General features: G+C 43.2%; 1 protein-coding gene and 3 non-coding genes across 4 annotated transcripts; all 4 read left to right on the top strand.

Annotated features, from left to right (window-relative positions):
* Positions 1-8,611: 8,611 nt before the first annotated feature.
* Positions 8,612-13,868, top strand: RPS12 (ribosomal protein S12). The gene is made up of 6 exons (XM_077352539.1): positions 8,612-8,712; positions 8,864-8,907; positions 10,088-10,204; positions 11,736-11,838; positions 12,128-12,229; positions 13,780-13,868. Exons 2-6 carry the CDS (start codon positions 8,894-8,896, stop codon positions 13,840-13,842), a joined length of 399 nt encoding a protein of 132 aa, XP_077208654.1. The 5' UTR covers positions 8,612-8,712; positions 8,864-8,893; the 3' UTR covers positions 13,843-13,868.
* Positions 10,581-10,659, top strand: LOC143828140 (small nucleolar RNA SNORD101). Its single transcript, XR_013227525.1, has one exon. It is a non-coding gene; the product is annotated as a small nucleolar RNA SNORD101 (small nucleolar RNA).
* Positions 11,973-12,061, top strand: LOC143828227 (small nucleolar RNA SNORD100). Its single transcript, XR_013227566.1, has one exon. It is a non-coding gene; the product is annotated as a small nucleolar RNA SNORD100 (small nucleolar RNA).
* LOC143828222 (small nucleolar RNA SNORA33) lies at positions 13,551-13,684 on the top strand. The gene has a single exon (XR_013227565.1). It is a non-coding gene; the product is annotated as a small nucleolar RNA SNORA33 (small nucleolar RNA).
* Positions 13,869-24,055: the final 10,187 nt, after the last annotated feature.

Raw genomic sequence — 24,055 nt, 5'->3', positions numbered from 1 at the left:
TTAAGAAGAGAAGCGAGGTTATGGTGGATCAGGCCAGTATCCCATTCAGTCCAACATGCCACGCAGTGATCCAAACCCAGATGCCCTCAGGAGGTTTACTGGCAGAGCCAGTATAGACCCTGGGTCACAATACTAGTCATGAAAACGGACACCTTAACTCGTGAGAGCATGGTGAATAGAGAAGGGAAAATAAAAGACTAGCAAATTGTCAAGAAATAAGGAAAGGATATATCCTGGCTACTTTATTATTAAAGAGTCTCAAAATGAAAAGAACTTAAAAAGAAGGTGGTCATTTAAGAGAGAAAAAACTGCTTATGAAGAATTGAGAATGGGTGATGTAAAACTTTTGCTAGGTAAAATATATGTTGTTCTAGCAATATGATTGCAAAACAGAACAAGTTAAGGATTGTATGATAAAATGGTCTCAGAATTTCGGGGAGAATAAAAGTATGGACCAATGGGAGACATTGTGAGTTAATGAGATAAAATGTACTGGGCATCAAATGTATAAAATGTATTATAGATGGTATAATTGCTCCTTGAGATATAGCAAGATTTACTAAGGGTTATAGTGGGAAATATTGGAAATGTCAAGATACAAATGCATTTTACCCTATGTGGTGGACCTGTCAGAATGCTAGGAAATATTGGGATTTGATTCATGATAAGATGCAAAAGATATTAAAAATAAGATTTGTATTAGAGCCCAAATTTATGAATATGATACCAAATAATATTAAAATGTACAGTGAGTGAGTTGCAGTAATCTCTTATAGGGGTTACCATTGCACAGATCACTGTGGCAAGGTGTTCTGGAATCAGATAGGTGAGCTTCTAGCTCCCCGCCTCACCAGTACTGGGATTCAGGGGACTGCCTTTCAATGGCTGACCTCCTTTCTCAGGGACTGCAGAGAGTAGCAGAGAGTTCATCAAACTGCCACCAGCTTGCATGTGGAGTCCTTTGGGGAGCAGTTCTCTCTCCTATTCTATTCAACATCTTCATGCGACCTCTTGCCCAACTGGTGTGGAAGTTCAGGCTGGGTTGTCACCATTATGTTGATGATACCCAGCTCCTCCTCCTGATTCTCCTGACCACCCTGATTCTCCCCCAGAAGCATTAGCCAGCTGCTTGGAAGCAGTGATGAGGCCGCTTAAGCAAAGTCATCTGAAGCTCAGTCCTTCAAAGATGGAGATCCTGTAGCTGGGCAAGAAGGGCTCAAGCAAGGAAGCGTGTCTTCTCAACCTGGACAGAGTACAGCTATCAGTGGCTCACTCCACCAGGAACTGGGCATGATTCTTGTTGCCTCCCTCTCAGTGGAGGCTCAGGTCACGAAAGTAGCTTGGGTGGCATCACCTTCGCCAAGCGAAACTACTTGGCCCAGGAACACCTAGCCACAGTAATCCATGCAGTGGTCACCTCTAGACTGGACTTCTGTAACTCTATGCAAGCCTGCACTTAACCTTGATCTGGAAACTACAGCTGGTCTAGAGCAGGGGTCCCCAGCCTTTCTATCACTGGGGACCGGTCAATGCTTGACAATTTTACTGAGGCCCGGGGGGGGATAGTCTTTTGCTGAGGGACGTTGCCGCCGCCTGAGCCCCTGCTCCACTTGCTTTCCCACCGGCGCCCCTGACTTCCCACTGCCCACTGGGGGGCGCTGCCAACAGCAGCTGCGCAGTGCCATGCCGAGGGGGAGCCCCAGCCATGGCAGCCACTGGAGAGCACCAAAGCTGAGATGGCGGCAGAGTGGCAGGGCAGCCCCCAAGGCAGCAGCTGGGGAGGAGGACAAGGAGGAGCCGCGGCCCAGTACCGACTGATCCATGGACTGGGACCGGTTTCTGGACCGGGGGTTGGGGACCACTGGTCTAGAGCACAGTAGCAAGGATCCTCACAGCAACACCTTGGAGGTCCCACATTCAGACCATTCTCCACCAACTGCACTGGCTTTCAGATGCATTCTGGATGAGACTTAAGGTTCTGGACATCACCTTTATTAGAATCATAGAATCATAGAGTTGGAAGGGCCCATACAGGCCATCTAGTCCAACCCCTGCTCAACACAGGATCAGCCCTAACCATCCTAAAGCATCCAAGAAAAGTGTGTATCCAACCTTTGCTTGAAGACTGCCAGTGAGGGGGAGCTCACCACCTCCTTAGGCAGCCTATTCCACTGCTGAACTACTCTGACTGTGAAAATATTTTCCCTGAAATATAGCCTATATCATTGTACTTGTAGTTCATACCCATTACTGCGTGTCTTTTCCTCTGCAGCCAATGGGAACAGCATCCTGCCCTCCTCCAAATGACAACCTTTCAAATACTTAAAGAGGGCTATCATGTCCCCTCTCAACCTCCTTTTCTCCAGGCTGAACATTCCCAAGTCCCTCAACCTATCCTCATAGGGCTTGGTCCCTTGGCCCCAGATCATCCTCGTCACTCTCCTCTGTACCCTTTCAATTTTATCTACGTCCTTCTTGAAGTGAGGCCTCCAGAACTGCACACAGTACTCCAGGTGTGGTCTGACCAGTGCCGTATACAATGGGACTATGACATCTTGTGATTTTGATGTGATGCCTCTGTTGATACAGCCCAAAATGGCATTTGCCTTTTTTACCACTGCATTACACTGCCTGCTCATGTTTAGCTTACAATCCACAAGTACCCCAAGGTCTCGTTCACACACAGTGTTACCTAGAAGCATATTCCCCATCCAGTAGGCATGCTTTTCATTTTTCTGACACAGATGCAAACTTTACACTTATCTTTATTAAATTGCATCTTGTTCTCATTTGCCCATTTTTCCATTGCCACACACGGTCTGGGCCGAGTATACCTGAGGGATCGCCTCTCCGCCTACACCCCTCAGAGAGCTTTATGCTCGACCACCTCCAACTGCCTGGTGATCCGTGGCCCCAAGGAAGCTCACTTGACCTCAATCAGGGCTAGAGCTTTCTCTGTCCTGGCCCCCACCTGGTGGAATGAGCTCCCAGAGGAGATAGAGAACAATTCCACAGGGCCTGCGAAAGGGAGCTCTTCTGCCAAGCATTTGATTGCGGCCCACTTGTTCCAACATCTTTCACTGTCCCCCCCGAGCCTCCCTCCCATGCAAGTAATGCCTGTACTGGCCATTCATGGGCTCACCAGTATGTTCCCGTTACGAATTTATTGTTCTTACTTTTTATTATTTATTGTTCCATTGCTTCATGATTAATTACTTCCCTGTTTGTACCTGTTCCTATGTTTCATGTGAACTGCCCTGCACCTCGGGGAAGGGCAGTATATAAATGTAATAAATAAATAACTATTAGTAGTCTAGCTTGGTGGAGATGGAAAAATAACAATTATGCAACTCTTGTGGTTTGAGCCCCCATGGTTAGGGAAGCTAACTATATGGTATAGTCCCACATTCCAGTTGCAGTCCTTAGACATTTTTTAAGGAGTAACCATATTACACATGTGTTGCAAAATGTGTCATCATCTTTGCTTATAGGATCATTTCTGGGAACAATGCAAATTACCAGGATACAATCACCAACATCTTGCTACTGGGAAAATGTTTTTCCCCCCTTCAGCTGAATTCCACTTAGAATGGGATTGCATAGACATCATAGGGACCTATTGCAGGGTGTCTGTGTCATCACAGGTAACAAATCCTGACCCATTTGATGGCTTGGTTTGATAGTATCTGACAATCTGACCATTGCCTCATTGTGCTATTCAAGTGCATGAGCACACATGGAACCAGTTTTAAAATGTGAAATATATGAATAAACTGTCAATAGTATTTCATAAATGCTTTAGTTTTTAACAGTTTCTGAAGCATGTGCATGTCCTTCCTTCAGTGCTATAGCACACACATTTTGTCATATTTGAATGTAACATAATCCTGTAATGCTATTTTTCATCTGTCACAGGAATGTAGCCATTGTGCTTTCCAGGGAGATTTATTTTATTTATTTATTTAGATGTGACAGAGCTCTTTGCGCTTTTGCTAACTGCAACTGAGTGAATTGAAAATTTAAATAATAGTATTTAATGGTATTGTTCAATCTCTCTGTATACCCATGTGATCAACTTGGGTCTGGATTTTATATTACTATGCTTCCTTATGCTTACACAATCTTGCCATATGATAAAGACAATCTTGCCATATGATAAAGGGAAATTTATTTTTTTGTTACATTTATATACCACCGCTCCCAGCAAGCTGGCATGTAGCGGCTGACATCATATAAAAACATCCCATAAAATTTCCAACATTTCAACATTCCTAACATACAATGAAATCCCCCCAAAATCATACCCTTATAAAAACTCTATAACAACGGTTAAAATAACAATATAATCAGCATTTAAAAATTAACAGTTAAACAATTAAACAATCAAGATGGCGGTAGTAACATCCAATTCTTCCCAGGCATCAGTAGGGTCCTAGCATCATAAATGGGAAAAAGGATAAGGGATAGATGTTCTTCATCCAGGCCTGGTCTAATAACAGGCCCAGACACAAGGGGAGGGAGGTGACCCGATTATATACTCCAGGGCCTCCACACAACCTCATCCAAATGGCTGGCAGAATTTCCTACCCCAGAGTGGGCAACTCTAATAATATATCCATTTTGCAGACTCTGCAGAACTTCAAGAGCTCCGCCAGGGCCTGCAGCTCTTCTGAGAGCTCATTCCACCAGGTAGGGGCCCTGGCCCTGGTCGAGGCCAGGCATGCCACTTGGGGGGACCATCAGCAGATTTATACCCACAGTGTGAAGCACCCTGTGGGGGGCATAAGGCAGCAAGCAGTCCTGCAAGAAGGTAGGGCCTGAGCCACATATAGCCTTAAAGCCAATACCTTGAACCTGATCCAGAAACAAATTGGCAGCCAATGTAGTTGTCTCAGCAGTGGCTGGACATGGGCCCTCCAAGATGACAGTGTGGACCTGTGCAGCCGCATTTTGCACCAATTGCATTTTCCGGGTCAGAGACAAGGGCAGGCCCATGTAGAGCGAGTTACCTGGAAGTCTAACCTGGAAGTGACCGTTGCATGGATCACAGTGGCCAAGTGTTCTGAAGACAGGTAGAGTGCTAATAGCCGCGGTTGGCGTAGATGAAAAAAATGCCGTCCAGGCTACTTTCGTTACCTGAGCCTTCATGGATAGTGAGGCATCTAAGGTCACATCCTAATTCCTAGCTTGGGACGCAGATGTCAGTTGCACCCCATCTAGGCATGGGAGATGCACTTCCTGATCCTGCACCTTCCAACCCAGCCATAGGACCTCCGTTTTGGAGGGGTTGAGTTTCAGGTGACTCTTCCTGATCCATAAGAGTTCAAGCAAATACTAAAGGGTCCTCAGCAAATTCAGTATCAGTTGTTATGGGTTTCTTCTTTTTTATTAGAATGGTTGCAAAATGTATAGTCAATAGTCAAACTTTATTGCACTAAGCCGTAGGCTATTGCAAGATCAGATAACAATAACATTGTTCAAAACAAACACGGATTATCACTTAACAAGAATAAAAATTAGTTAACCCATACATTCTGCTCATTAGCCCACAGTATTTGCCACAAGACCATCTCGAATCTTGCAGCCGAAGGAAAGGTGGTAATCCTCTGGGCCATTCCGCACAAGTTCAATGTAGCAGAAGGCTTGCACATGGTAAACGCTACTAATTTGCCGTTCCGCATGACGTCGCACAGAATCTGCAACAGTCCTGCAACACTAGCGCTAAAATCGCTTCATTGTAGCGATTTTGGGTGAATCCAGAAAAGTGGATTCACCCTCAGAAAATCGCTACACTCCTGCCAACAACCTGCGACACTTGTGAAAAAGACCTGTGCGTTCTCAATGTAACGGCTGCAACAAAATCTCTCCCCCTGGCTCTCTCCTCCGAACTTCCGGCGAAGCGATCACCATTTTTTCCCCTCGGAGCGAGTGGGGAAAGCAACAAACCAGCGAGGCTTCATTCACCCAGCAAGGCTTCTCCGGCTACAGCCCCTCCACCGAAGTGCTTTAAAGCTCCCCTAAGTCCCCAAGCACAACACAGCCCCGTTTGCAAGTTCCCTTTATTTTTGGCTGAAAATCACGCCCGTGAGGGGGGGGGATTTTTTTTTCACTCGGGGAGCATGGTAACGATGACTCGCCAGCTCACACGCCTGCTATATGGGTCTCTACGTTAGGAAGAATCAATGCATATTTGTTGCAACCTGTGTGTGTGTGTTTTTTTAAAAAACCTGTGCTTAAAGGGAAAGGGGCTTTTCGAGAGCATGATAACAACCGCCCATTGGCTGTTCATTTGATTGACGGCCAGGGGCAGGGACAAGCACAGAAAAAATCGCTTCCTTTTTAGCGATTTTTGAGAGATCGGAAATCTGTGGGGAACAAATGAAACGCTACTGGATTCCACTACAAAGGCAGGTATGCAGAACGCTGAGATTCCACTATTTAAAATAGCGTTTCCGCTTTGTGAAACCAATTGGCAACATTGGTCCTTGTGCGGAAAGGCCCTCTGTGTCATAAATGGGTCCATATCAGAAAGCAAATACCTTAATTTATCATGAGCTGAAGGAAATGCCCTTGGAATAAGGTAGCAAAATGTAGAAAAGGCAAACAATACAAATAATTCAAACAGAAAAACTTTACAAATTAGACTTGCCCACCTCCAGGTGGGGCCTGGAAATCTCTCAGAATTACAACGGACCTCTGTACTTCAGAGATCACTTCCCTTGGATGAAATGGCAGCTTTGGAGGCTAGACTTGATGGCAGGATGCCAGAAGCATCAATAGGCATTAGCTCGTCTGATCGTTTTAATGATTTTACATTGATTGATGTTTGATTTTTGTTAGCAGAGTGAATAAGGCAGTGAGGTTGCACACCCTGACTGAAGAGTAGGTAAAGGTTTATTCAGGAATTACCATGTTTGATAGCGCAGAGGAGAAACAGAGATAGTTGCCAACTATATGTCTAGCTGAGAGAGAGGGAGAGACTGACAATGGCTTCCAAGAAGCCGGAAATTGCCCCTTAAGAGTAGCAATCTGAAGACAGACAAGGAATGCCGCTTAACAGGAGAGATGGTCCTAGCCTCACTGTCCTAGATAAGACTTCTTGCTGCTCCCTGCAGGGCCTCTTGTCTTCTTTGTACACTAGAAACTGCCTATTCCAACACTGTCTTCATTAAGGCTACCAATTTCCAGGTGGGGGCCTGGGGATCTTCCACTATTACAATTGATCTCCAGGCAACAGAGATGAGTTCCCCTGGAGAAAATGGAGGGTGGACTCTATTGTACCTGACTGTAGTCCCTCCCCTCTCAAGCCCTGCCTTCCCCAGGCTCCGCCCCTAAAATCTCCAGGTATTTCCTCACTTAAAGCCGGCAATCCTCAATGTTTTATTTCTTATCATAGAAAATATATTCATTAACATAACACATCATAGCTTTTTGGTGGAATACAGTGTTTCCATTTTTTGCTAGTATCATTCTAGTTGATACTCATAAATGTAATACAAGAAAGATATCATGATGTTTTTTATGAACTGTTATAAATTGTGTACCAATAAATGTACCAATTGTGTACCAGTAACCAAAAACCAGTAACATTTTTGCTCTTAATATTTTTATCCCTGTGTATACTTTTCCAGAGTTCAACACACATATGGAAATAGATGCCAACTTGCTTATGACATCTCCGGTATATAAGTGTGCTCTGGTTCATAAAGGTCATATTGAAATACATGTTGTTAATATTTAAAGGTGCTAATTAATTTTTTTATTTATAAAAAACAGAACTTAACAGTATGTCAACTATTCTCCCTTCCCTAAACCTTCAACATCTGTAGAGTTATGATTAACTCAAAAGCTCATACAGTTATGTGTCACTGGATTGGCTCCAATAATGCATGGATTCTGCCCTTCCCCTATCAGTTTATCTCTGGGTTTGCCGGGCAAGAACAATCGTCAGGCGCTTTCAGATATAAGTCGTTGAATATTTTGTGGGCCGCGTTGTCTGCGAGTTGAGCTCAGTGGCCGGTGTGGCAAAACCCCAAAAGCCGCTTGGCTTGTGGCAAGCTCTGCATGGTCCACAAAAGTCCCTTTATGCCTATAACAGGAATCCGTCCGGGCAGAAATTCAATAGGCAATGCTTTTGGACGCATCGGCCGGTGGTAACGGGAAGCTGCGCCTGCTGAATCTCTGCTGTTCAGGACACGCGAGGAGGAGCCAGAGCTTCACTCGTGCCGCGGATCTATTTCCCCGAGCCTTCCCAGGCGTCTTCCCCGACGTTTCACTATTTACTCCGCCAAGAACAGTGACAGGTGCCCCCGAGGTCTGAAGGCCCTTTGCGGCGCGCGTTTGTGGCGAAGAAGCCTGCCCAAGTTCGTCCTCCGGTGGGCCGGCATTCGCCGGGGAACACGGTAGACACCTATCCCTGCCGTGCTCTAGTTGCGTTTCCGATACCTCTGCAAACTAGCCTATCGCTCTCTTTGAGTTAAAAAAAATACATGCTAATTTACCGCTGTGTATAAAATCTACAGGGTTTCACGCAGTTTTCCCACCTTCTTCCCTGAACCCGCACTACCCGATCGCAAATTTCAGGCGATAAAGATAGACGCTTATACACAGGGAAAGTTGCGCGTGCGCGAAGGGGGGGTCCTTGCAGCTTTAAATACACGGGCGGGGCGCTCCGCCCCTTCCTTTCCAGCGTTGGCTCGTGGAAGCTGGTAGGTGAGTTCTTAGAGGAGCGCTGCAAAAAAGTTCTTTTGTGTGTCTCCCCCACCGCCCCCCGCGCTTGCGAGAGAAACGGGGCGGGGTTGGAAGGAGCCGCGTCTCGCGCTCCCCTTCGCCTCGCCAATAACGCTGTTTGGTTTTCTTTCAGCAACCCCGGGCGGGAGCGTCACCATCAACCATGGCCGAGGAAGGGTAAGTGTCCGCGAGGCAAGGCTCCCGGGCGGCGTTCTGTGCCGAGCCGCGCGGCTGGTCCCCGTCTTCGCCCCGCCTCCTGCCTTGCGCTCTCTTCTTGCGGGCAGCCCAACGGGATTTTGTGTGTGTGTGAGCGCAGGCTCCTGCTCGCTGCACGTGGCTGGGCCTAAGTATATGTGCAGGGCTGATCATTGAGGGCCCGATTTCAAATTTGACTCTCACTTTGTTTACTAAATAGATGGCGGTAAGACCGCCATGGCTCCCTAGACCTTAACTTGTGGGGGATGTGTTGCTTTATATTCAGTGTGCATCAACTAATGCTTTTTTCCCATTAATGATGCCTGTTTCACAACTTAAATCTTTTTTTTAATCATTCTGGTTTTGGTTTCCAAGCTAAATAAGAGACTGAACAAGTTCCTTTCCTTGTTTCCTTACTTATTGAAGGCTGCAAATACTTAGAACAAAGTTTGAGTTCAGTGGCACTTTTAAGTTTTATCCAAGGTCTAAACTTCAACATGTGAGCACGCTTCTTAAGGTACAGTAAAGAAAAAGCTACTGGACTCAAATTTTGTTCTGTTTCAAATGTACATGGGTGCTTACCGTGGCTGCCTAAGAGTGTTCAGGTTGCTAATTGGTTAAAAACAAAGAGTTAATCAGGATAATAAAATCACAAGCATACTGAAGAGCTGCAGGAGGCTCTCTACATTAAGTAATGTACTGCAGAATAGTAAATGAAACTGTAGGTGAATGCATGCTGTCGTGCATTTAGACAAATGTATTTAGCTTTTTATTGAAACTTAGGTTGCAGTTATCCAGAAAAGTTTTTAGAGCCATCATGTGTATTTTTCTGTTACAACACATTTTAGCTTGTGATATCTTATGAACATGGCTTCCCCATTCTTGTATGTGCAGTTACTCTTCACCATGCATAGAATGCAATAGAAAGACTTCTAATTCGTTACATTCTTATGCTAATCCCAGGTGGATTGGAGTTGTCCCCTTCTTCTAATCCGTAGTATAGTCTTCAGCCATCATAGTTGAATTCCAAGCTCCACATCTGGGAGTTTTAGATCCTCAGTACCAGATCTTGAGTTTTAAGATGGTGTGGAGCTGGCCATTGTTAAAAGCAAAATGAGATGTAATCTTTACACGTCTGTTTTTTCTCCCCCTCATTGCCTAGCATTGCTGCTGGAGGTGTAATGGACGTTAACACCGCGCTTCAAGAAGTGCTTAAGACTGCACTTATCCATGATGGTTTAGCCCGTGGAATTCGTGAAGCTGCCAAAGCCTTAGACAAGTAAGTGGTCATTGCAAGTGATGTGTTGATATAGGTTCTTCCAGTTAGTACATGGAATCCCTTCAGGCCTTCCCCTTACACCCGGGGACAATGTAAGATTGGGAGTAGGTTTTTGACTTCTGTGCTTTATATCACACGAGATAGTCTTCGAAGTAGATGATTCTTTGTTAATTTAGAATTTATGTTTTCCCAACATACTTGGACTTGGTTTGGGGAAATAAAATGGTGCAATAGTGTTATGGTAAGAAGGATAGGCACGAACTGTCTAAACAGGTTTATTCTCAGCGTTATTTGGAGTTCCATACTAAGGAAACTTAATTTTCCAGGCCAGCATTTTTACAAGAAACCCTTTCTAGGATATTGCCTTAATAGCAGGGTTTGAATGATGACTGTTTAAAAAAAACGTCGGATACCCCTTCACTCCTGTTATGAGTGAAAATAATAGTCTGACAAACCTAAAGATGTTTTTAAGTACCAGTAGATTCAAATGGGTAGCCGTGTCGGTCTGAAGTAGCACAATCAAATCAGAGTCCAGTAGCACCTTTAAGACCAACAAAGATTTATTCAAGGCGTGAGCTTTCGAGTGCAAGCACTCTTAGTCAGACAAAGAGTCTGATGAAGAGTGCTTGCACTTGAAAGCTCACGTCTTGAATAAATCTTTGTTGGTCTTAAAGGTGCTACTGGACTCTAGATATTTAGATATGAGATTGGATCTAAATCGGTGGTTCTCAACCTGGAGGTCGAACGACCCTTAAAAAAGGGGTCACGGCAGGGCAAGCAGCTTGGCGAGGGGTGTGTGTGTGCGATCCACACAACAGCCTTGCCGGGTAGATCAAGATAGAACATTTGTCGAACAGTGAAAAAAAAAGATCGGCATGGCGGGACAAGAACAGAACTGAGAAACCCTGGAAGAAAACCAATATACCATATTTGCCGGTGTATAAGACAACTGGGCGTATAAGACGACCCCCCAACATTTCCACTCAAAATATAGAGTTTGTTACATTTCATTACAGTACTATGGGCAGCTATGTCTGTCCCAACTGAAGTGCACCCGGCATATAGGACGACCCCCCCACTTGGAGGCATGTTTTTCAGGGGGAAAAAGTAGTCTTATACGCCAGCAAATACTGTATATACAATCATGAACAATGGATTTTCACACCATTGGTCAGTTTTGGTTTAATTTCTGTGAAAGAACACTTGCATAATTTTATAGTTGGGGTCACCACAACATGAGAATCCTGTATTAAAGGGTCATGGCATTAGGAAGGTTAAGAACCACTGTTTTAAATAGTTGTGCTGAGGTCTCTTGGTAGTAAAAACAAAGACGAAGTAGGTGTAAAATATTGCTGTCAGAGGGCCTCTAGTATATTAAGTTCTATTTTAAAAGGAAAATATGAAAAATTCTCGAGTGTGATAATTCTGTGTTGTCTTAGATCCTAAAAGGCAATGATGGTTGTCGTTATTATACTTGCAGATGTATAGCTTTGTCTTTTGCATGAATGGTCTTCTTTGATACTGTTTTTAGACGCCAAGCCCACCTTTGTGTTCTTGCATCCAACTGTAACGAACCCATGTATGTGAAACTTGTGGAAGCACTTTGTGCTGAACACCAAATCAACCTGATAAAGGTGAGTAAGAATAATTTATCAGCTTAAAATTACTTCCTGCTCCCTTTTACAATTTTGGTAAGAACCTTTCCTTTTCACTTAGCTGATTTCTGCGAGGCCAAAGTTTGGGTCTGCTGGTTTCTGTTACTACTTATGCTGTACCATGATGATAACTTGGCTCCCTCTACTGAGATCTTTGAGGAAAGCAACCATAACTGTTACCCAATATATCTGAGTGTACAGCTTTTTTAGGTATATTATTTGAGTTACGGTAAACACATTTCTAATAGAATTCAAATATTTTTGGCAGGTTGATGACAACAAGAAACTGGGTGAGTGGGTAGGTCTCTGCAAGATCGACAGAGAAGGAAAACCTCGCAAAGTTGTGGGCTGCAGTTGTGTGGTTGTAAAAGTAAGTGTTCAAGACAGCCTTTCTCAACTTTTTTACCACTGAGATACCCATGAAACAACCTTCAGGATTTGAGAAACCCCAGAAGTGGCACAATTGTGCTGAATATGGTTGGGAAACATAGCTGTGTACACATCCACTGAGGATCCCTCCCACCCCCTCCAGGCCCATCACTGGCCAATTTGGGAGGAGAGGTGCAGGTTGACATGACCATATATGGTCGTATCATCCAATAAATGCTTAATAAATATTTAAGATACATCAAAATTAACTTCCGCCCATTCATGAAACCCTTCCAGGGCTGTCAAGCAACCCTAGGGTTTCACGGGACCCTGGTTGAGAAAGACAGTTTTAAGGTCACTTCTGCTTATAACTGGCCTGGAGTAGGTATTCATTACACGCTTTATGATTTGGACTAGAAATTAAGAGGGCAGGTATGAGTAACCCAGTAATGTGGTTTCAGAGTGGGATGCAGATGAGTGCTGAATGTGGTAAATGAATGAAAAATGGGTAGGTCCAATGGCTGTATTAGGAGGTATAGGTAGAGATAAAGGTATGCCCTGTGCAAGCACCAGGTAATGTCTAACCTTGGGGTGATGTCCTCTAGCGTAGCTATCCCCAACCTGTGGGCCGTGGACCACATGTGGTCCTTTGACTAATTGGAGGTGGGCCCCGAAGGACGCCTTCTCCCCCCCCCCCCCCCCGGCCCTTTACAACACACTTCATTGTTGTGGCGTGTCTGTATCTTATGTTGAAGGGATGTTTAAACATTACCATAGCAACCAGAGAGCGTTAGGGCAGTGGTTGAGAGTAGAGGAGTAAACTACCCCCCCCCCACCGGGCCTCATTAAAAGGCATTGAGTGGTCCCCGGCGTTGAGTGGTCCCCGGTGATAAAAAGGTTGGGGACCACTGCTCTAGCATTTTCTTGGCAGACTCAATACAGGGTGGTTTGCTATCCCTTCCCCAGTCATTACCGTTTAACCCCCCAGCAAGCTGGGTACTCATTTTACCGACCTCGGAAGGATGGAAGGCTGAGTCAACCTTGAGCTGGCTGCTGGGATCGAACTCCCAGCCTCACAGTCAGCTTCAGACAGCATGTCAGCTGCCTTACCACCCTGGGTCCAAGAGGCTCTTGTATTAGGAGATAGAGGAATATAATTGATTGTTTGAATACTTGAATACTGACTCAATACTTTTTTTGAAGCAAATTAAAATTTAAGTCACAAAGTTGCTAATAGCTAGGAAATGCCTGTCTTTTGTAATAGGGCCAATAATTAAATTTCTCATTACTGTTTAGTATGCTTAACTTTTGTACTGACTTAATTGCCAGTAATCTAAAATCTGCTCAACTTTTTCAGTGTTTTGCAGAATCTAAAAGATATGCTGGCAATAGTAAAGCCAGGGTACGAGCCTTGAAGACTTTGTAGTCATTAAGGTCCCAGCAAATGGCTACAGTATTGTATATGTATAGTTTGTCTAGGAAGTTTACCTGGATACTAGGTAAAGTATCCAAATATTCAAGAAGTACTGATACTAGTTTATTTTGTTGTAGGACTATGGCAAAGAATCTCAGGCCAAAGATGTCATCGAAGAATACTTCAAATGCAAGAAATGAACAAATAAAATATTTTGAGCCTGGCAGTTTGCTTTTTGCTGAGTTTCAGATAGCTCTTTGGAGCAGTTTCTTTAATTCTTTGGTTTCCTGTCAAGGTTTTGGCCATCCTCTACACCAGGGGTAGTCAACCTGTGGTCCTCCAGATGTTCATGGACTACAATTCCCATAAGCCTCTGCCAGCATTTGCTGGCAGAGGCTCATGGGAATTGTAGTCCATGAACATCTGGAGGACCACAGGTTGACTACCCCTGCTCTACACTATCTGCCTTAAGGGGTTTTGCACAAAAATCTGTTTTCTGAAAGTGCTGAGGAGAAATTGCAGGCTATAGATGAAAGTAGATCTTTGTGCAAACATGAGAAAGCACAGTGTGGGGTAGTAGTTAGAATGGGGGTTTAGGACCCTTAACCTTTTTGACCATGTTGCAATTCTGGTACAGGGTGGTGGGTGCAACCATAAAATGGCTGCCACAAGAGACTGAACTGTATGTACAGAAGCCTGTGTGTGTGGTGGTGGTTAATTTTAAAGAGACATGGTTGTGGGGTGGTGAAAGAATGAAACCAATACTGGCTTCTGAGACAACAACATTTTAATTACACCAATCAGAACCCATGCTAGATGAAGAGTCCTGCCTGGCTCTAGTACTTGCTTTCCACTCAGGGTTGCTGTGAGAAATATAAATATAAGAAATGATGATGTACCTTTTTCAAGCTCCCACTAAGGTAATACAAGGGTATACATGTAATAATACAGCTGAAGACTTAAGTGGAAAAGGAAAGTTTGGTAGAAAGAAAGAGAAGGGCACAGGAAAAGAGAACACTTCAGGGTTGCTAGAAGGAGGGAAAGAGGCACATGGGATTCCTATCTCAGTAGCAATTGGTGTAACTAGGTAACCAACAATATTACCAGCTATTAAATCTTTGTTAACATTAGTAAAGGGCAGCGGGTGTAGTGGAACTCTGGATGTTTGGGGGGCTTATTGGCCAGGACTGACAGCAGCTACAGGGAAACTCACTATCATATACCATACTACTCTGATTCACACAGGAATGGCACCTTACTATAAAACGTAGCTGCCACATGGAAATCAGTGCAGTATAGAGGCTAGAATTTCTGACTAGGATTTAGGATGCTCAGGTTTGAATCTACTGTCATGGAAGTTTGCTGGGTAACCTTGGGTCAGTTGACACATTTGGAACCTCAGGTGGGGTAGATGTAGATGAGGACAATGATAGTAAGATGTTTTGGGTTGAGAAAAAAGTCATGGTATAAATGAAATATAGTTTAACGGAGCAGGTAATAGTGGATGGGAGGGACAGGGGAAGTAGGGGAAAAGGTTATATGTATATGTATAAAATTCTAGAATTAAAACTTTATGACATTGAATATTCCACATTTTCAATGGCTTGTGAACCATCATATAAACAGCAGCTTGTTCAGATAATACATAGCATAATAAGGCACCAAGTTTCAAAGACTGAATTATAAGCATTGTAGCTATCCAGCTTCAAAAAGGCTACTGCTGTGGTTTTAGTCCTGTGTTTAAAGCTACAAAGCGAAGTAGAAAGACAACTAAATGATACAGAACATGGCAGGTTTTTTAGTTCTATAGATTAGAACACTTTGCCAGACAGATGTTACAGAAAAATAATGGAGGAAAACATTCGAACTTAAGGCTCTGTCATACCATCTTGCATGTTCGGTGCTGGCAGGTTTGCAGCTTGATGGCTGGAAAAAGTGGATGCTTCTACATCATGTTGAATGAAGAATCGAAATGTGTAAAATCTTCTAGTGTAAGGATACATTTAAAAGTCCTAAATCCTGCATCTCTTATTTATGATAAATTTAATATAGTACACATAGCATGTTAAACTGAAGTCAAATGAATCATTACTGCTCTATATGCTGTTTTTTCCTCCAAGATATGCCCATTCTGTTAGCAAATTATTCTATCCAATGTCCAAATGGGTGACGTGGGAATTGGGACAAAGCACAAAACCCTGGGAGACATGTATTGTGTGTGGTGGAGGCCGCTGCTTCTGAGATGCTCCCTGATGACAAGAAAGAATCTCTAGTGAGGTAAGGGAAAACCAGGGGAAATGCTTCATGGAGTTAGCAAATGGGAATCACTGCCTTGGAAGCACAAGAAAAACGTTTCAAACAGCATCAAAACATTTAAAGAAACTTGTATGCTGATGTTTTTAGAATATTTAGAATAGTTTCCAGATTTGAAAAAAATGGAAATATTCCTATTTGAGTATACTCTAGCCATCTAAATCTCTACATAGATTTCAATGTCAGATCAATTTTTAACCTCAATGATAGTCTCCTTTTCTAATATAAAATTCTTTCTGCATTCCTATCCTAAATAAAAATTGGATCAATGGAATGAATGACCTCTTGAGTGCATACAATATTCTCATGTTAATATTTCCTTTAGTTACACATTTTAATCTTGTCATCTGAAATTTATCCCAACTTCTCCAGAACACCTATAGGGTTTACTGTTAGTTGGCCTTGAGACGGCAAACTTTTTTTCTTCCACCTTGCCTCATTTACCTTCACACCTGCTGCCTTACCTTGAATTTCACTGAAGTATCCAAAGGTTATCAGTTTCTAACCAAATTCATTGTAGAATGCAAAGCAAATTCAGCCACTTTGATGTAGTGGTTAGGAGTGTGAACTTCTAATCTGGCATGTTGGGTTTGATTCTGCACTCCCCCACATGCAGCCAGCTGGGTGACCTTGGGCTCGCCACAGCACTGATAAAGCTGTTCTGACTGAGCAGTTATATCAGCGCTCTCTCAGCCTCACCCACCTCACAGGGTGTCTGTTGTTGGAGAGAGGAAAGGGAAGGTGATTAAGCCACTTTGAGACTCCTTCAGGTAGAGTAAAGCAGCATATAAGAACCAAGTCTTCCTGGTGACGTTTAATTGCAACACCTCTGTCCTGTGAAATTGTTCCTGTTCATATGTTTGCTCATCTATCATGTGAAATGGTTCCAACCTTAAAAGTACCCCCAATATACTTGTCAAGAGTTTTGGGGAAATCTCTTCCTTCTGGGGAGTTTTTGAAAAACTCAGTGCTGGTTGCTCAGAAGTGCTGAACCTAAACTAAATAAAAGATAAATTTTCTTGATCAAATAATATGTGGGTGAATAATTATTTTTCAAATATTGATCAATGAGGCAATCCTAAGCTTGGCCTCCGTGGGTTTAGAAGTGTGTAACTTCAGAATAGTACTGTAAATTTACTAACCAAATACAACTTGTATGAAAGGATAACTATAGCAGTCTCTTAACTTGTCACAATTTCTTTTTTTTTTGCAAAAGATTAACATTCTTTGACCAACACCTGCTTCTTCGAATATATAAGCCTATTATCTAACAAGTGGCACAAAAGTGTGATTATTATTGCAGTGTGTTGTTCCTGTCACAGAAGTACAATATAGATTTCCATTTAGGTAGATGGACAGACTGTTGCTAGTAATTACTCCTTGGTGAATATCCTTGCCCTTGTACCCCTTTTGTTGGGTAATGTCAGCAATCGTCTTTGCATCTATACATAGGCTTTTACACTGCATGCACAACTCAAGTGTTACAAGAGAGCTAAAAGGTCCATATTAAAGTACCTACATATACTAGAGAGCAGAAAGATAGCAACTAGTAGACTTTTTCTCATCAAGAGTTCTCAAAATGGCTTATTGCTTGCAGTTTAAAATTGATGATTGATGCTTGAGCATCTTTAGTGCAACAAGTTTGCCTTACCAATGTTCCATGAGAGGTGAGTGTCTATGGACTAAAAATCCATTATGCAGACAGATATTCTAACTTCACATCAGGAACTGCCAGTATATGCTGATACATTTTGCAGCTGGGTCAGTGGCAAGGATTCGGGGAGCAATGACAAGAAATTAGCAGGCTGGGAAAGCACTTAGTTGCTGGCAGCAGGCATTTCTTTAAAAGTGTTACACTACATTTTTTAAATGGATCTGATGGTAAATATAACAATGCAAAATTACTTAGTTTACTAGCAGTGCTATCCTAAAAAGAATTAAACCCCTCTAAGCCCATGGAAATTAATAGATTTAGAAGGGTGTAAACTGGTTTGATTTGTTAGCTGACAAATCATTCGTAGCAGACCATCCTCAGGGCAGGCTTGTGAGTGAAGCAGCTAGCCCTCAAACTCCCTGTGTTTGCCTCTTTCACGTGATGTGTCAATTTATTCCAATGCGGAAATTAATGATTTGGCATTAGGTTTTTCTTTAATACAGCAACATCCTAATTGAGAATCAAATATTCCTCGCCAGATGAGAAAGTGGAATGCAATTGTTCAGATCAGAGCATTGCTAGGCTAACTTGTTTGTCTGGAGTAGACAATAGTTCTTAAGAACTATTGCTAAAACTATTGCTAAAATTTTCTCAAATAGTGCATGTCAGTTGTTTTGACTGAATGTAGCCCCCTTCTTTGCAGTCTTTTGAAACACAGGGACATCTTCAAAGCTTGTTTACTGAAGGTAAAATTAAATGTGTAGATGATGAGCAGGGGAACTGACTTCAACTATAAAATAAAACCTAGCTGTGTCCATTTTCAATACATTGCTTTCAGGAGTACCTCTTATTACATAAAATGTAAAGTAATGGTTATTAGACCAAATAATTATTCTGAAACTCCGTAGCTGAATTTCTTTAATTGCTAACTGGCAATAGTCAAACCATATGGAGATATTCCTCCTTATTTTACATGGCTGTGAAATAAGCCAGATATGCATGAAACCTTGAGAGATGGTGAGTACCTAAGATCATGCAGTGAGCTTCTGAATGAGAAGCCTTTCTAAGGCTGTGTTTGCTATTTTAAGGCAGGGTGGTGGGTGCCATTACAGAATGGCCACCACAAGTGGATGTGTCACTCATACATCGAGGAGGAGAAGCCCAAGGGAGAGGCAACATGCACACTAAGTAAAATGACTGGTGGGGGAAAGGAAGAATAAAATACACATAATGAGGAGGTGGTCAAAAGAAGAAAGGCTGATCTGGTGTTCCCCACTGCCTCAAAGCAGATCCATAGTGTCCTGGATCTTCTCCACTGAGAGGTGGGGAGGATCCAAAAGAAAAATGCCTTTATTTGTGTGAAGGCAGGCAGACTGCCTCCTTTCCTGAAATACATGGTGAAAGTCTGGGCACCACATTGGGAAACCCTGTCTTCGTTCATGTATCTTTGAAGGAAGGGGGGAGTTGAAGAAAATGTTGGTAGGGTTTGTCAGAAACTTGTGGGTAAACTGATCAGCCAATCACGATTCAGAACAGCGTTGATCAGGCATTGATTTTTATCATCATACAGCTACAGTATAATTAGAAGAATAAATGTCCAGTTAAAGCTGTAACGACTGTTAAGCTCCAAAAGCAGAACTTCACAAAAATATTGAAGTCAAAATAAATTTTCAGTGCCCACAGCAGTAAAGAAGCATGTGTGAACTGACATGCCAGGGGGAGGGAAGCCATTTAAAAGCCTCCTATCCAGTTTAAAGTACAGAAATGGGTGATTTGGCTTGGATAGGTCCAAGGAGTACCAGAAACAGGATTGTTTCGGGTATTTTTCAGCTTATTCAAGTTGCCCATCCCTACTCACTACCTCAGCTCCCTCATCAGCCATGTTACTTTGATCCATACAGGAAGTGGTCCAGTCTTTACTGCAATCCCTTGCCAGATTCCCACATAAAACACCGTTTGCTTGCTCAAAATTGCAAGGACACTAGATTTGTAAATTGTAGATCCCACCCTCAAGGAGCTCAAGTCAGGTCACTCGCCTTAAAAAGGAGGTGAAACAAGTCTCAGGAAAAAGGAGGGGAAATGTATACTAAACAAAACAGCAACCATTCAATAGCAGTGAGCCCCTGAAAGCCAGTGTGGGGTAGTGGTTAGAATGTCAGAGTACAACCTCAAATACCCATTCGGTCTTGAAACTCACTGGGTGACACTGGGTCAGTTCTCAGCCCAAATTACTGTGCAGGCAGGGACACACTGACCATTAATTGCATCAGGCTGCATCCTAGTGAGCCAATGGCTTCCTTCCTCACCTGGGTCAGCCACCCTCAGGTAAGGCTAGGACAATGCTTGGGTGAGCCCTGCATGCTGTCCCTGGCCAAATCCTAGTTCAGCTTAGTTGAGCCCCATACAAAGGGAAGGAGGTACTTGGCCAAGTTGAAGGAGGCAATGGCTGGCCTATGTGATGTGAGGAAAGGGGTGGCAGCCCATCCTAGACATGCCTAAGGTGGGAAAAGCATCATCCAACCAATTGGTTAGACAGACTGCTTCTCCCTCCCTCCATCTTCCCCTTTAGAAGGGAGTGGCAGAGTCAGACATAGTGACTCTTTCTCTGTCACTCCCTTCTTTGAGAGTGGGGCCAAGGCAGACTGGGGGATAGCCTTTTCCTAGGGTTTTTCACTCTTTGTCTGTCTCTGCTCATAGGGTTTTTCTGAGAATAAAATGGAGAGGAGAATTAAGTAAGGTGCTTTATAATATGCAAATCTGCTGTGTGCATGATTAGAATCTGAAGAACAGTCTTGGGCTTTATCGAAAGAGGAATCACATTGAAATCGCAAGATTACATTGTCTTGCTGTATATCACATAGGTCAGACCACACCGGGAGTACTCTGTGCAGTTCTGGAGGCCTCACCTCTAAAAGGATGTGGACAAAATTAAGAGGGTGCAGAGGAAGCGATGAGGATGATCCAGGGCCTGTGAGGAAAGGTTGAGGGACTTGGGGATGTTCTGCATGGAGAAGAAGAGGCTGAGGGAGAAATGATTGCTCTCTTTATGTATCTGAAAGATATTCACTTGGAGGAGGGCAGGGCGCAGTTGGCAGCAAAGGATAGGACCTGCAGTAATGCCTTTAAAGTATGTGTAAAATGGTAAAAAGGTAAAGGTAAAGGTATCCCCTGTGCAAGCACCGAGTCATGTCTGACCCTTGGGGTGACGCCCTCTAGCGTTTTCATGGCAGACTCAATACGGGGTGGTTTGCCAGTGCCTTCCCCAGTCATTACCGTTTACCCCCCAGCAAGCTGGGTACTCATTTTACCGACCTCGGAAGGATGGAAGGCTGAGTCAACCTTGAGCCGGCTGCTGGGATTGAACTCCCAGCCTCATGGGCAAAGCTTTCAGACAGCTGCCTTACCACTCTGCGCCACAAGAGGCTCTGTGTAAAATGGTACTGGCTAGATATCAGGGGAAAAGATTAACAGTCTGAGTAGTTCAGCAATGGAATCAGCTGCCTACTGAGGTAGTGAGGTCCCCTTACTGGTGGTCTTTAAGCAGCAGATGGACAGATACTTATTCTGGATGCTTTAGGCTGATCCTGCGTTGAGCAGGGGTTGGACTAGATGCCCTGTATGGACCCTTCCCACTCTATGATTTTATGATTCTAAGAGTGTCCTGCAGGGAACATTGAAAATATATATTTAGCATAGTTAGCTTAGGAACTTCCTGATGTTTTTCAAATCTCCAATTCCTTGATTAGTTATTTGAAGATTTCCTGCTCCTTTGAGCACACTTCCTCCCTGCTTGCCTCCACAGCAGACTGAACAAAGGCAACAGAATAAGTAGACAGGGTTCTCTCTTCTTTCAGTACAAAGTTTTTCCCCCCCTCTTCTTTATAAAACTATTTTATTCATTTAAGCATCTTGGTGCTGTACACTTCTTTGCATTTTTAAACTATGCCAACACTGAGTCTCCATTGTGGAGAGAAACGGGCTATAAATGAAGTAAATAATATAGCTGAAGATGGAGAAGATAAAAGGTAGGTTGGTGGGTGGGTAGGTGGCAAAGAGAGAGAGAGAAATAAGAGAGGGTTCAATATATGGGGGCTGCCAGTTGTAGGGAAAGAAGAAATTGTGGAAGGAAGGTGAAACGGGGAAGCCTTTGCTGTTTGCTCACTTCACAGCTGGGCCTTTCCTGGCAACCAACATCTCCCAACTGGGACAGAGTTTTCTTGGGAAAAGGGTGCTAATGGTAGGATAGGGTATTAAACTAAAGGTTTGGCTGGTTGACAGGAAGGAGAGACAACAGGAAAAGGGAAGTGGTTAAGGGGAAAGAGGAAAGCGGGGAGGGGGGAGAGTGAAAATCACATGTACTATATGCAAGAGCTGGAGAAATCATGTTGGGTTGAGGGGGACCTATCCATTCCAGGAGAAGTTATTATCAGACCCTCAAGCTGCTTTTCAGGAACATCAGCCTGTAAAACCACAGCAGAGTGGGAGAGAAGACCATGCCTGTGTCTGTGCTTGCTGTAGCCAACAGTCTGTCTCCCTTACCAGCAGCTCACACTTTCCAGATATGACATGGCACTGCCGGTGCCATGAACAGGAAGAGCTGGCATCTCACTTGGACCCCTCAAAAGTGGGAGGAAACTAAAACTGAGCCCTTGGGGTATAAAATTTACCCTCTCCTGATTTATGTTACAGAAGCTAAAATTGTTGACCCTCACATACATAAGTACACTGGTATGTTGTTCAGGAGTTTAGGCTGCTAGTCGGTCTTCAAATTCATTTTCAGGCATGATGAATTGTGTGAGCTCCTCTCCCCTCTATTCTGGAAGGGCTACATTTTTAAAAGCCCTACATTTAAAAGATGAAGCAACAATAATATTAAATGCCTTTGGACCTTTGGGAATACTGAAAGAGTTCCCAAATTGAGGCATTATTTTATATACTCCAAGTGTAACTATTTAAATATTTTTACCATGAGACATACAAACAGCACAGAATTGTATAAACCCCCCACCACACACACACACACACACCTTATTTGCTTTATAACTGGCACATTTCCCCCTTTACTTAACCTCAATGCATACTTTAAAATTTATAAACTGTTATAAAAATCTTATTTATACCTGGTTTGCTTATTATAAAAACACTCTTTAAAAAAGTTTATGATATTTCTTGTTGCTGACATGCAAGATTATTATGTGTGAAGGGGAGACATAAAACTAATAAATACTGTACTTTATAATGGATAATGTAAATGTTAACACACATTAGTGCAAAATTACAGCTCTGTTATGATATTGAGGCATGCTTTCTCTACATAAAAATTATATTTGTGTATTTTTAAGTTCATTAGGTCAGGTAGCTGGGTATCGATTGGCAACTATACTGGAACAATTCTTCCATTCTGTAGTGGCAAGCAAGTTAATAGCATTACACTAAGGACAAATCTGATCTGTGAAATCTTATGGACCACAGATTTACACAGAGTGATTTCAAGAAAATGTAGGAAGGCCACTTAGGGGGAAATATGATATAACAAAAATAAATTTAGCATCAAAATAAGTATATTGCATTAGTTTTTATCTGTGTAATTTTAACTTAGTCCCCTCCTGCAAATGAGAAACTGCTGTGCAAATTAGCTATAGTATTGTGCTTGTGAGACACAGATCCATAGAGACAGAATGTTCAAATCCTAAATAAAGTTTTTGACCCATACTGGTTTGTCTCACAAAAGCTTTGGTGACAGGAGTAGCTTTATAAGTGACAGCCAGCAACTTCTCTACAAACTGGAGGCCACTGCTGAGAAAGCTTCCTTCAGTGTTCCCTTGAATATATTTCTCTGAGGACATTTCAAGAAGGGCATCTCCTTGCTGCACAATCAGATAACAGCAACAATTTCTTAATTCTGGGCGTGGGGGAAGAAAGTCCTTCATAAGGAGACCTGTATGTGCACATTCTGGGGCAAAGAAGAAGAGTTGGTTCTTATATGCTGCTTTTCTCTACCTGAAGGAGTCTCAAACTGGCTTACAGTCGCCTTCCCTTTCCTCTCGCCACAACAGGCACCCTGCGAGGTGGGTGAGGCTGAGGGAGCCCTGATATCACTGCTTGGTCAGAGCAGTTTTATCAACGCTGAGGCGAGCCCAAGGTCACCCAGCTGGCTGCATGTGGGCGAGTGCAGAACTAAACCAGGCATGCCAGATTAGAAGTCCGCACTCCTAACCACTACATCAAACTGGCTCTCTCATAGGAAAAGGTGAGAAGCGTGATGGGTAAAGCTTTTCAGTGTTTCAGCTTTGAAGTCTCTTTTCTTCCAGCTGAATTCTATCATACCTTCCCGAAGTCAACTTCATTAACATAAGAAATTGTAACTGGTAGTAGAAATCTGAAGTCCACGTGCAAAATTGGAGCACATAGAAGGTTCTTTGGTTGCAGACTGTGGTTCCCTGTAG

The sequence above is a fragment of the Paroedura picta genome, chromosome 1, assembly GCF_049243985.1.
Source record: "Paroedura picta isolate Pp20150507F chromosome 1, Ppicta_v3.0, whole genome shotgun sequence".
NCBI classification, from domain to species: domain Eukaryota; kingdom Metazoa; phylum Chordata; class Lepidosauria; order Squamata; family Gekkonidae; genus Paroedura; species Paroedura picta.
The sequence above is the reverse complement of the archived record's forward strand: the minus strand, read 5'-3'. Positions and strand labels throughout refer to the sequence as shown.